The sequence below is a fragment of the Eretmochelys imbricata genome, chromosome 13 (assembly GCF_965152235.1).
Source record: "Eretmochelys imbricata isolate rEreImb1 chromosome 13, rEreImb1.hap1, whole genome shotgun sequence".
NCBI classification, from domain to species: Eukaryota; Metazoa; Chordata; order Testudines; family Cheloniidae; genus Eretmochelys; species Eretmochelys imbricata.
Genome location: NC_135584.1, coordinates 10,937,511 through 10,949,441, shown reverse-complemented (window position 1 = coordinate 10,949,441; position 11,931 = coordinate 10,937,511). Strand labels below are relative to the sequence as shown.

Genomic DNA, 11,931 nt, shown 5'->3' with positions numbered 1-11,931 from the left:
ATTCAGACCATCATTTTAGGGATGTAAATAGCACTGGTGTTGGCAGATGTTTAGATTTCATCCTCACTGCTGCTCAGTATTTGGAGCTTTGTATTGTAGCGATGAGACTATATTTTAGTGAGTTGTGGGCAATAGCATGGAGCTCTCATTGAAATCCGTGGGAGTTTTGCTTGAAGATTGATGAGAGGATGTGGCATTTAACAATCACACCTTTATTTCAGAAACAGATGAGGATTTGGCTTGAGTTTGTTTGCCTCTGTGTCTAAAGCAGTCTTAAGATAAGAGAGCCGCACTCCTTCAATATGGAATATAGGCACTTTTAGTGCCTCTGTGTCTGAACGGACACATTCCTCATGCCGCACAGAATTAACATTAGTTGAGGGAGAAGCAAATTCTTCCTCTCCACTTACTCTGCAACGTAAGTCTGATCGTACATTCCATACATAGGAAGAAAGCCCAGTGAATGGGAGTTTTGCCTATATGTGAGCAGGCTTTGTTAATAGGAAGATGAGCATAATGTGTGGAGTTGGATACTCCCCTGAAGCTTGTTTGAGTGACGGCGTATAAAAAAGGCCCTTTTTGAAATGAGTCCAGTGTGGCTGTAGCTGATACTGCAGGAGAGAGAGTTTCTGCCAGAGGCTGAGCCTAGAGGAACTGGAATAGGCTGTAGGCTGAACTTTCCAGTCTACATAAAATGCGTGAAATTGTGCATCTTCAGATTGGCCAATGTGGAAACCAAGTTGGAGCTAAGGTGAGAATTGTTTTTCAGTAACCATCATTAGTGGCAAATGATTTGGGACCATATGGGCAGTACAGGAGTGATTAAATACGGCCTGATGTGGGGTATCATGGAATTCTGTTCACAGGCAGCTTGAGAAGCATGAGAAGTGAAGGTGTAGATTTTAATGTAATAGGTACAAGCTTCTTCATCGGGCAAGTGCAAGGGCTGAGCATAAAACATCTGCAATAGTTATGTGACGATCTGGTTAGGTGAAGATTATCAGCATTCAAGGGAACTCAGTCCTGCCAAAAAACATTGGAATGTGTGCGGGTAACTTATTTATACCAGTCTTGAAAAGTTCTCATGCAAATGTATTTGTCTAGCCAAACAATGTACTACCCCCCACACTCCATATGTTGCTGATCATAATAATTTATTTTAAAAGGTGTTTTACTTGACCTTAAAAAAAAAATTACTTGACTTTGATAAATGAGTGAATAGAATTGTCCCAGGTTGACAGACAGCAGAGTTAAGGTTCCAGTCTGAAACTCCCCTTACAAAAGACAAATAAATGTATATTTATATTCACATAACTCTAAAACAACTGCATCAAGGACCAGAGTTCAGACCAAAAGCAATTAAAAAAAATCCTTAGATAAACTGATTCAACGATTTTTGAGAGATATATATACATAGAGATACATACCCTGGAAATAGCTTCACAGAGATTGCTGTTAAAGCGTGTTGTAGGGTATAAGATGGCTAATTTTTCAATGACCTTTGAGTGTCATATACTGCACATAAAATGCTATACAGTAAGTACCCTGCTAATTAAATACAAGCATTAACGCAGATGCAGCAGTGATAGAAGGCATAAAAAGTAGACAGAACAGACAGGGAACACCTCTTTGCAGCAATCTAGATGGGGATGATATTAATGAAGAGGTTGTAGTGTATCCTGAAGTTTTACTGCCCCGGGGCTTTAAGTGATGTCGTCAGCACTTAGGGTTAGGGTTCCTGCCATTGCTTGTGACTGTAACTTATTTTGTTTGTATGTGAAGAAAGAAATATTATTTAAGCGTAAACCTATATCATAGGCTCTGATGGAAATGGTTATATATTGTGTTCACAGGCTATGGGAGAAATACTGTTTGTGCTGCATGACTTTTGCAGGAGTTTTTCTCTTTAGTTGGAGTCTATCAAAATGACGTGTGACAATTCAGAAAAATTAGCTTTTTAGCAGATGGATAAAACAGAAAGATTGGGCCTGGATTTCTCACCCATCCACAGTGCCCACTGACTTCTTTCCCTGGGAAATGCAGGACTAGTCTGAGAGGAAATATTTTCTGAATGAAAAAGTCAGTGTGGCTTTTTAAAGGTGTATACACTTTACTCTCTCTCTTACACATCCACACATACTCAGAAACTCTGCTCTGCAAATTGCTGGTCTCTAGTAATGTTGGTGCAAAACACAATACAAGGGGCCATCATCTAGATTTGTTACATTTATAAATTTAAAATGAAGTTATGTGCTAAAGGCAAGAGACTTTTAAAATTAAACTAGCCTGCTCATGACAGAGGGTGTGACTGCATTAACACTGCTGTAGTGAGCTGCTTAGATAAGAGACTCCAGGGCTGGATGTATGCATGGAGGTCTAGATTGGAGTTTTGCTAATTTTGTTTTTTGATGATCTGTTCCTGTATGCTCTGAGCGTGTTGCCTTCAAGTCTGCCTCTTAAAAGAAAGCCGTGTTTATTTTGAATAGTTATGGGCCAGAAGCAAACTCCAGATCCAAACACTGTCAAATGTGTATCACTAAACCTGCATTACTAAAATTAAATATGATTCATTAGGAAAAGTTAAATGGCTTAGAATGTAAACTCAAGCTTGAACTCTTGAATGTATTTTCTGCATCTGCATCCCAGAATCTGACAATGTCTACGCCAGACTCCTTATTCTATTATCTTCAGACAAACCCAAACACAACTGCAGACCTAATGCCCATGCACAGTTACTTGGACTGTGTGTGCAACTGCATGTGGCAATGATCACTTATGTAGCTATCTGGTCCCATCGGTTTGGTATTGAGAGGTATGGAAGCTACACCTAAAGAAAGGGTGACTGAGTTCTGGTTGTAATGTGTAAACTTGTCTGACTCAGTTAGAATTCCTCCACACTCACTTCAGTGCTGGCCAATCCTCAAAAGCCACAGGCTGACCCTTACTGTATATGATCATATAGGCTGGGCCTGGTGCTACTTCCCTCAAAAATCAATGGGAGTCTTGCCATTGACTATAATGACCTTCTTTAGCCAACTTGCACAGTTGATGCCTAGAACTGTAAACACATATATGTTGACTTTTTGTGTGTGGCGCTTATTGATTTTGCTATTAATGCCTCTGGTGCATTTCATACGAGGCTGCTTGTTTTAGGTAAGATGTTTTCCCCCTTGTTGCAGTGTTTATAGGTAAATGGTGGGACTGAAGAAGCGCTTACTTGATTGTACTTAGCCCTGTTTCTTTTTCAGTTCTGGGAAGTGATAAGTGATGAACATGGAATTGATGTCACTGGGAACTACCACGGTGATTCGCCACTGCAGCTTGAGAGAATTAATGTGTACTTCAACGAAGCTCATTGTAAGTGCTCAGGGTCTTTAATGGGTTGGCTGAGCAGATTCAACACGGGAAGGTTAAAATAAAAAACACTGTGGGTGGGTGGGATTTTCAAAGTCAGTGTTTTAGGAGCACAAGTCCCATTGCCAATTGGAATCGTTCTCCTAAGTCACTTTGGTGCTTTAGAAAAATACCACCCTGTATCTTCTCTCCCTGTCGTGTAGTCCTAACTTGTTCTTACAAATCAAAGCTCCCACTGAAATCAACAAAAGTTTTCCCTATAAGCAGTAGAGGAGTGGGCCCAATGTTGATTGACCAATGAGGGTTTTTCCAGGTTGTGACGTTAGTTGATCTTCTGTACTTATTAAAGGGACTATCACTTCAATAGCATGGATTGCACTTTGCTCTGTTGTAGAATGTAGAATTTTTGTAGAATGTACTAACTGAAATGTCTAAACTGAGGAGATGTGATGTGATGGGCGTAAGATTTTGCCTGGCTACCTGTCAATGTATTCTTACTTTCCTTTTGACACAGCCAAGAAGTTTGTGCCCCGTTCTATCTTGGTGGACTTGGAACCTGGAACCATGGACAGTGTACGATCCAGCAAAATAGGCCCACTCTTTCGACCTGACAATTTTATTCATGGTATGTGCAATATGTTGTTAATCATATAAATAGGACATTATGGGGATACTGCGAAGGTTGACAGACCCAGAATCCCAAACACAGGGTCTCCCTAAAATATATCGTTTTTGTTTGTTTGCTTGTTTTTAAAAGCATCCCTACATAAATCGAAACAGTATTCACCCTTAACACAGAATTGCTACAATAATGTTAGAGGGAGACCGTTATGGACAATTTTGTTTAAGTTTATGTCTGGGATAGTAATAAGAACTTAAATTGTTAAAACTGAATTTTTGAAATCTGATTCACTCTTCACTGTTAATTCTGTATACGTTTAATTCAATTAAAACAGACTAGTCAATTTCACTTTTCAGCCTTTGTCAGCTAATGCAATACTGCAATGACTGGATCCCCCAAAATGCCTGGGAATGTTAAAATGCAAAAAAACAAAAACAAAACCCAACAACCCAGAACACTTTGCACAGGAATTTAAAACAAAATATTTCAAGAAATAATTTTTATTGTACCTTCAGATTTTGTAAAACGGGTTTATACAAAACCTAAGTTTTAGAAACATATACAGATGCCAGTGGGTCTTTAAAATCCTAGCTGCTAAGCTAAGCAACACATCCTATTCAAAACAAGTTTTTCAAAATCTTTTTAATGTCAAGAAGTCAAATAATTAGAAAATAGTGTGCAAAATGTTGCAATTAACACCTAAAATTACAAAGATTGGAAGAGATAAGCAGATAAAAATTTCTGTTTTTCTCAGTTTACTTTTTGCATTTGAAAACCCTTTGTATATATTCAGTGTCCATATTTCCTCTGTTGTATGTAGGGTCCTTTTCTCACAGCAACGTGGAAGAGAAAACCATTTTTTTTTAAATTGGAAAGTATGTCAATAAAGCCATAGTGAAAATATAACATTCTGGGGAATAAGTAACATTCTGAATGTTTTTAGTTGCAGAAATAGTTAGGGTATTATGATTAAGGAGAGGTTTAGAGGGTTATTGAAAATCAAGATACAGGAGTTTTACCCTGGAACGGTTCTGGGTTCACAAAAGGGATGAGCCATAGATATTTTGTATCTGAAAAAGTTTAATAAATTCCCATTTGTTTTTTGTCTGTATTTGAAATGCAGCAACTTGTGCTAGTGCTATTAGAAACTTTGAGTGTGTAAGCAGCACGTAATAAAGAATTGTGTTACTATTGAAAATGGTAGCAATTTTGTATGAATTTAGAAATTTAGCAACTAACACCAGAACTGTGTTAAAATTCAAAAGAAGATAAATAGCAAAATAAGAAAATTCCATTTCTTCATAACAATTTTGGAGGAAACATATCAGTTTGTTGACTCTTTCCTGAACTGAATGTGGAAGAGAGGTGTGCAATTGCCTATCTGGAGTTTGTCCAACCCAAGTTTTCCCAGATTCAGTGAATGCACATTACTCCTTAGTCAATGGGAATGATTAGACACTGGCCTCTTTAGAACACCTTTTTTTGTATTTGTGGGCAGTTATGATGTCTGTCCACTATGTCATTTGTCCTATGGCCTTTCTACATCTGTCAGTATTTGGCAGCATTTTTATTAATGACTTTTTACATTTGGCCTGGTAACATTGTGGCTGGTTTTCTGTAATTATATTCACAGGTAATTCAGGTGCTGGCAACAACTGGGCTAAAGGCCATTACACAGAAGGAGCTGAGCTGATTGACAGTGTAATGGACGTGGTCAGGAATGAGTGTGAGAGCTGTGATTGCCTGCAGGGGTTTCAGCTCATCCATTCACTTGGAGGAGGCACAGGATCTGGTATGGGCACACTCCTTATCAACAAAATCAGAGAAGAATACCCTGATAGGATTATTAATACTTTCAGCGTAGTGCCTTCACCCAAAGTATCAGACACAGTTGTAGAGCCATACAATGCCATACTGTCCATCCACCAGCTGATAGAGAACACAGACGACACCTTTTGTATTGACAATGAAGCTCTGTACGACATATGCTTTAGAACCCTAAAGCTCCGCAGCCCCACCTATGGTGACCTCAATCATCTGGTGTCCCTGACCATGAGTGGTGTCACCACCTCAGTCCGTTTTCCTGGTCAACTCAATGCAGATCTGAGGAAGCTGGCTGTCAACATGGTGCCTTTCCCTCGCCTGCACTTCTTTATGCCTGGCTTTGCTCCACTGACAGCTCGAGGCAGTCAGCAATACAGAGCCCTCTCGGTCCCAGAGCTTACCCAACAAATGTTTGATGCACGGAACATGATGGCAGCCTGTGACCCTCGTCATGGACGCTATTTGACTGTGGCATGCATCTTCAGAGGCCAGATGTCTACCAGAGAAGTGGATGAACAGTTGCTGGCTATCCAGACCAAAGATAGTGCCTACTTTGTGGAGTGGATCCCTAACAATGTGAAAGTGGCAGTGTGTGACATACCACCACGAGGGCTGAAGATGGCAGCCACCTTTATAGGCAACAACACAGCCATCCAAGAGCTCTTCATTAGAGTTTCTGAACAGTTCTCAGCTATGTTCAGACGGAAAGCATTTCTCCACTGGTATACTGGTGAAGGTATGGATGAGATGGAGTTTTCTGAAGCAGAAGGCAATACCAATGACTTGGTGTCTGAGTACCAACAGTATCAGGATGCCTCAGGAGATGTAGATGAATATAAAGAGGTAGAAGTGGAAGTTAACCAAGAACAAGAAACACTTGAAAAAGATTTTTAATATCAGAACACTCTCCAAGAACACTTATTGAATGTACATCTTCTATTAAGAAGTAATACTCACCTACCTATCTGAAGGGAGAACTCTTAAAAGTATCTACCTTTCTCTATATTAAATCAAAGCATATCCACTGTATATATGAGTATAAAGTATTGTGACACTGAAATTAACACCCATAGTGCCTTTTCCTCATAAACAATGTCTGGTACAGCAAACCCCACAAAAATAACAACCACAAGAGCAAGTTGTGCTATGTCAGCCATCTTCACAATTCACTAGCTTTTAGAATGGTATAGTCAGATTCTGAATGTAACAGCGTGTTGTGTGTGACAAAAGTCATGACAATGAGTGTTGGTGTAATATGCTCTAAACTGTCATAATGTTTATGTATTCTCAGGCAAATGCAGATTTAGGTTTTACATTTGGGAATTTTAGAAGGATACATGTGTATTTATCCATCAGGTTATAACAGTAAGTACCTATTTTGTTCTGCACACCAATCAGCAAGCTGAATCAGTGTTTGTTAAGGAGTGTAGAAAAAAGTTTTAAGGTACCTTCTAAAACATTTCTTAACAGACTGAAAGAGTATTAACCAATAACATCACTTTCTTTTTGTTTTACATTATGGAAGATTTTTTGTATTCGCAATGTTTTTATATTTCATCTTCAATTACATATTTAGAGTGGTTTATATCAGCTCATAGTTTTGTGAACTTTATCTAGAAGTTTCTTTTGGTGCCTTCCCTCTCCCTTTAAAGAGTGTATTTATAACTTTTCCTCTTATTGTTTCATACAGTGAACTAAATAGAATGGTTTGCAGCTAGTTTGACATGTAACCCCAATGTCACAATTCAGTTTACATAATTTAGGAAAGTTAAAAACAACAATGCATCTCACTCAAAGACAGATCCTGTTGCTAGCCATTGTGGTGGTGTTATCCATTCAATGCTATTTATAATATACCAACTATTACTGTGGTGTTTTGATGTTTCCTGAATCATTCCCCCACTTTAAACAAATATTTAACAGTTTACTCAAGTAATTTCTAAGACCTTTACAAGACTTTTTTGAAAATATTTTTCCTTGTCTATCAAATGTGCTTCATTAAAAGTTAAATCTCATAAAAAAACAAATGTTTATGTTCCAGACAAATTTGAGCTTTTTAAAGTTTATGCATTATTTAAATAAAAAGAAAAGACAAAAATTGTTAGGTCATTTCTTTCCCATCCTTTCAAGCTCTAACTTTGCCACTTGCTTGGAGATGAAATAATTAACTTTTCTAGGGTAGAACCTTAAAAGATGAATGCAAGTCCCATTAATGTGCAATTCCACTTAACACATGAACACTTTCAAATCTTACAGCCAGTGGCTATTAGAATCAACTACAGAATCATAGTTCAGTTGTGTATGTTCTGAAAGTATTTTAAAAATGTGATTTCATCTGTCTTTTTATGGTCTGTACCAATGAACTGACTCCATTCTCTTCCAATGAGAGGTGAATGGCAAGGTGACTTAACTAAGTCTTGCTGTGCAAATGGGTTACGACTACGTATGTAGATTACTCAGTCTCCACTGCGATGCTAAGAGTAGGGTAAGCCCCATCATGAATGGATAAAAGACATTTATTTTTCTCAGCCCAAACCACAAAACTTGGTTACTACTTATCTGGGAAATAAGACAATCGAGCCAGTTATCTGTGGAAGAGCCAGGTCTGACCTGTTTATAAGAGTCTCTTGCTTCAAATGCAGACAACATGGTCCACAGCATTCCCTCTGTCAGAAAAGGGTCATTAAACAAAAGGTGACATTTTCAAATGAGCCTGATTTAGGAGCACAAGTCCCAGTGGCTTGGGAAGAACTGCAACTTTAACCCAGTTTGTTCACTACATTGAACACAGTGTGCCTTGTCTACACAAGGCTTTTCAAACATGTTAGCTAGCACATATTAGCAAACATCACAACTTTACATCCTAATCTAGAAAAAGTTTTAGGCTGTTTGGAAAATCCCAGCCAAAGTGTCTCTCTCTGAGCACTAAGCTTTTCACTCATACTCACTCCCAAGTCAGAAACTGAATCTGTACCATTACTCTTCTGAGCCACAGCTTAGGTTAGACTGAAAGTCTCCAAGGAACAGGTTCTCCTGCAGTAGTTCATTTGCGCAATGACCTGCTCTGTCACATCTAGAGCTCTACTCTTTGGCCTTCTGTTTTGAGAACTGGAACTTGAAATTTGTCTAGATAACTGTATTACAAGCCAAGCAGCACTCTGAAGTTTATACATGCCTTTAAGGTAACTTTTTCCTTCTGTAAAAAATTCATATACAAGGAACCAAGAACATTAAAAACTTGTTCAAGATTTGTGTACTGTCCAGAACAAAATGCTTGACGCTTCAGTTGCATTAGTCTGGTCATACAAGTGAACACACTCAGTGACCCAGCTATTCTGTACACCTAAACTTGGACAATGTTACATAGCTCACACATTCTGTTGCTGAATGATTAACTTTGAAAGGACTCCTGTAGCAAAGAGATAAGTAACAAGCTAGGAGTATGAAAGCCTCAATGACACTGAATTATTTTTAAAGATGCTGTCTTTTAATGAAAACTAGTTGTTCTACTTAGTGACAATTCTGCATATGCTATTTCCATTTTCTTATCATTACATGCGAACAGGAATAGCTGAACGAAGTCAGAATCTTAGATGGCGTGTATCTACTTCATCTGAATTAGGATAGGTTAGCAAAGTTGTGGGCCATACAGTCCACCTTCTAGCTGAGACACCCCTTTGCTGTTTGCTATTTCCCCTATACTCCCATACTGCTCTATTTTTGGTGAACACATTTGAGTATCCTATCCTTTTATGACTGTCATTACTGTCGGTGAAACTGTCAACTTACAAGAAATGACCTATAGAATTGGTTGTGGTGTATACCCCACCTTCCTGTTATTTTGCCCACACAATGATGTGTGAGTGCTGACGAATGTTCAAGTATTAAAGATAGGACCAGAGCATCAGATGTTATTAAATTTATATAGAACATTTGTACCTTTAGAGACTAGACAACTAGACACTGGGGGAAGGGGTAGTAATGGAATGGTACAAAAAAACTTCAGACACTGTACTTAGTACTAGGGTTGTCAGAGTTGTGATTTCAGTAACAAGAAAACATGAGATGCACTTTATTAGTCAAATTCATGTTTTGTCACCTTCTACTGGAACACTGTGGGTTCTTACTGTTTCCTGTAGCTACAATGAAAAGGTTAGCTGATGGATGGTAGGGCCACTCAACCACCATAGAAACCTCCACCCCATAGTGTCTTTCTAACTGCCCCATAAAACATAGCAACCCGGAAGATTCAGCAAGTGTGGCAAAAAATACCATGTACAGGGCACCCATAATTTTCGAGTGTTTGAGTAGAGTTTAACTGTGATTGTTGCATAAATTTCAAGAGAAAAAAAAAGTGAGATTTTAAAAAGCAAGCAATGTGTCTTAGAACAGGCCTGGGCAAACCACGGTCTGCACCATGCGGCTCGGCCCCGCTCCAGCCAGGGCACTGGGTCGGTGGCTGGACCACACTGCTTGGCCCCGCTCTGGCCAAGGTGCTGGGTTGGAGGTCATATCACACAGCTTGGCCCCACTCTGGCCACAGGATGAGGGCCGCCCCACGCAGCTTGGCCCTGCTCTGGTGCTCCAGCTGGGGTGCAGGGTCGGGGGCCACATCACATGGCTCCTGGAAGCCGCGGCATCGCTCCAGCTCCTATGCTCCAATGGGAGCTGAAGGGGCAGTGCCAGCAGATGGGGCAGCGTGAAGAGCCACCTGGCCGCACCAGAGCCAAAGAAGGGACATGCCACTGCTTCTGGGAGCCGCTTGAGGTAAGCACTGCTCGGAGCCTGTGCCTCTCTCCACACCCAAACCCCCTGCCCCAGCCCTGATCCGCCTCCCGCTCTCCAAGCCCCTCAATCCCAGCCCGGAGCACCCTCCTGCACACCAAACCTCTCATCCCGAGCCCCACCCAAGCCCACACCCCCAGCTGGAACCTACACCCCTTCCTGCACCCCAGCCCCATAACCCTCCTGCCCTCCAAACCCCTCAGTCCCAGCCCAGAGTACCCTCCTACACCCCAAACTCATCCTCATTAAAGTCTATGAGCTTGAATTGTTTCCACATTGACTGCTTTTCCCGCAAGGAACAGTTCTTAGGGCCACACACATTTTGTGCACATACATAACCTCAATCCTGACCTCACTTGCTAATCAACCTGGGAAGTAGATATCTATGCAGTGAAAGGGGCTTCCTTGGGAGTTTGTGGAGAAAAGTCCCCTTTCCCTGTGTAGGCATTCTGGGAAAGAGGACACCCTGCTGGTTCTAAACTCAGAAAGAGTAATGCTATTGCTGTTACTTATGAACACCCTTTAGTACAATCCAGAAAAACAGGAGAGCTCCTTTCAGACCAAGGAATGAAAGTAATGTTCAACATATGAAATCCCTTCAGAGGGAACTAAAGTACGCTAACAGAATGGTTTCCATTTCTTTCCATACACAGCTATGACACTTGCCAATAGAAGACTGTAACAGGTGTTAAGATGAAGTAAATTATAACCTTCAGAGGGAAATTTGGTCTTTAGATATCACACATTTTTTAACTGTTAATGTGTCCAAAAGTTTACCATTTCTTGAATGTAGAAGTTTGTTTAATGCTTGCAGTGAAGTGGGAACATCAAGTCCTAAAGATAATCTGTGAAGAACCTGGATTTGTGCCTTTATTTTCCCCCGTTTTTTTTACTTTCAAAATACCAGGAATGTCAACTCTGGTATCCTTGGGTTTTGGTAGTAGACTTCTTGGGAGTGAAGGGGTATCACAGATACCCCTTCACAATGTTTATTGTGAGCTCCTCAAAGGAGACAGATGCCTTTTTGTAAAGATTGAATACCTTTCTCCAAGATGTTCATTAGTCACTGAAGGTAAATAGTTGAGTAGTCAAACAAAAAAACAAAACAAACAAACAAAAAAACCCTCTTCCCCTCTCAGCTTTTATTAAACTCCTCAAAATTCACCATTTTATTCGTTTGGCAGTAATTAAGCCATCTAAAGTAGAGGAAGCATGAATTTCCAATATAAAAGCCACTAAAATTCCTTTAAGAAGAAGTTTAATAATTTGTCTCACACACAAAAAATAAAAGTAAATGCCCCTTCCAAAGATAGTAACTCATGCTTTCAAAGAGAAACCATAATAGC

At 39.8% G+C, this 11,931-nt stretch overlaps 1 protein-coding gene across 1 annotated transcript; it reads left to right on the top strand.

The window, feature by feature from the left end:
- Positions 1-366: 366 nt before the first annotated feature.
- Positions 367-7,674, top strand: TUBB1 (tubulin beta 1 class VI). The gene is made up of 4 exons (XM_077832351.1): positions 367-751; positions 3,249-3,357; positions 3,869-3,979; positions 5,610-7,674. Exons 1-4 carry the CDS (start codon positions 695-697, stop codon positions 6,692-6,694), a joined length of 1,362 nt encoding a protein of 453 aa, XP_077688477.1. The 5' UTR covers positions 367-694; the 3' UTR covers positions 6,695-7,674.
- The last annotated feature ends 4,257 nt before the right edge of the window (positions 7,675-11,931 follow it).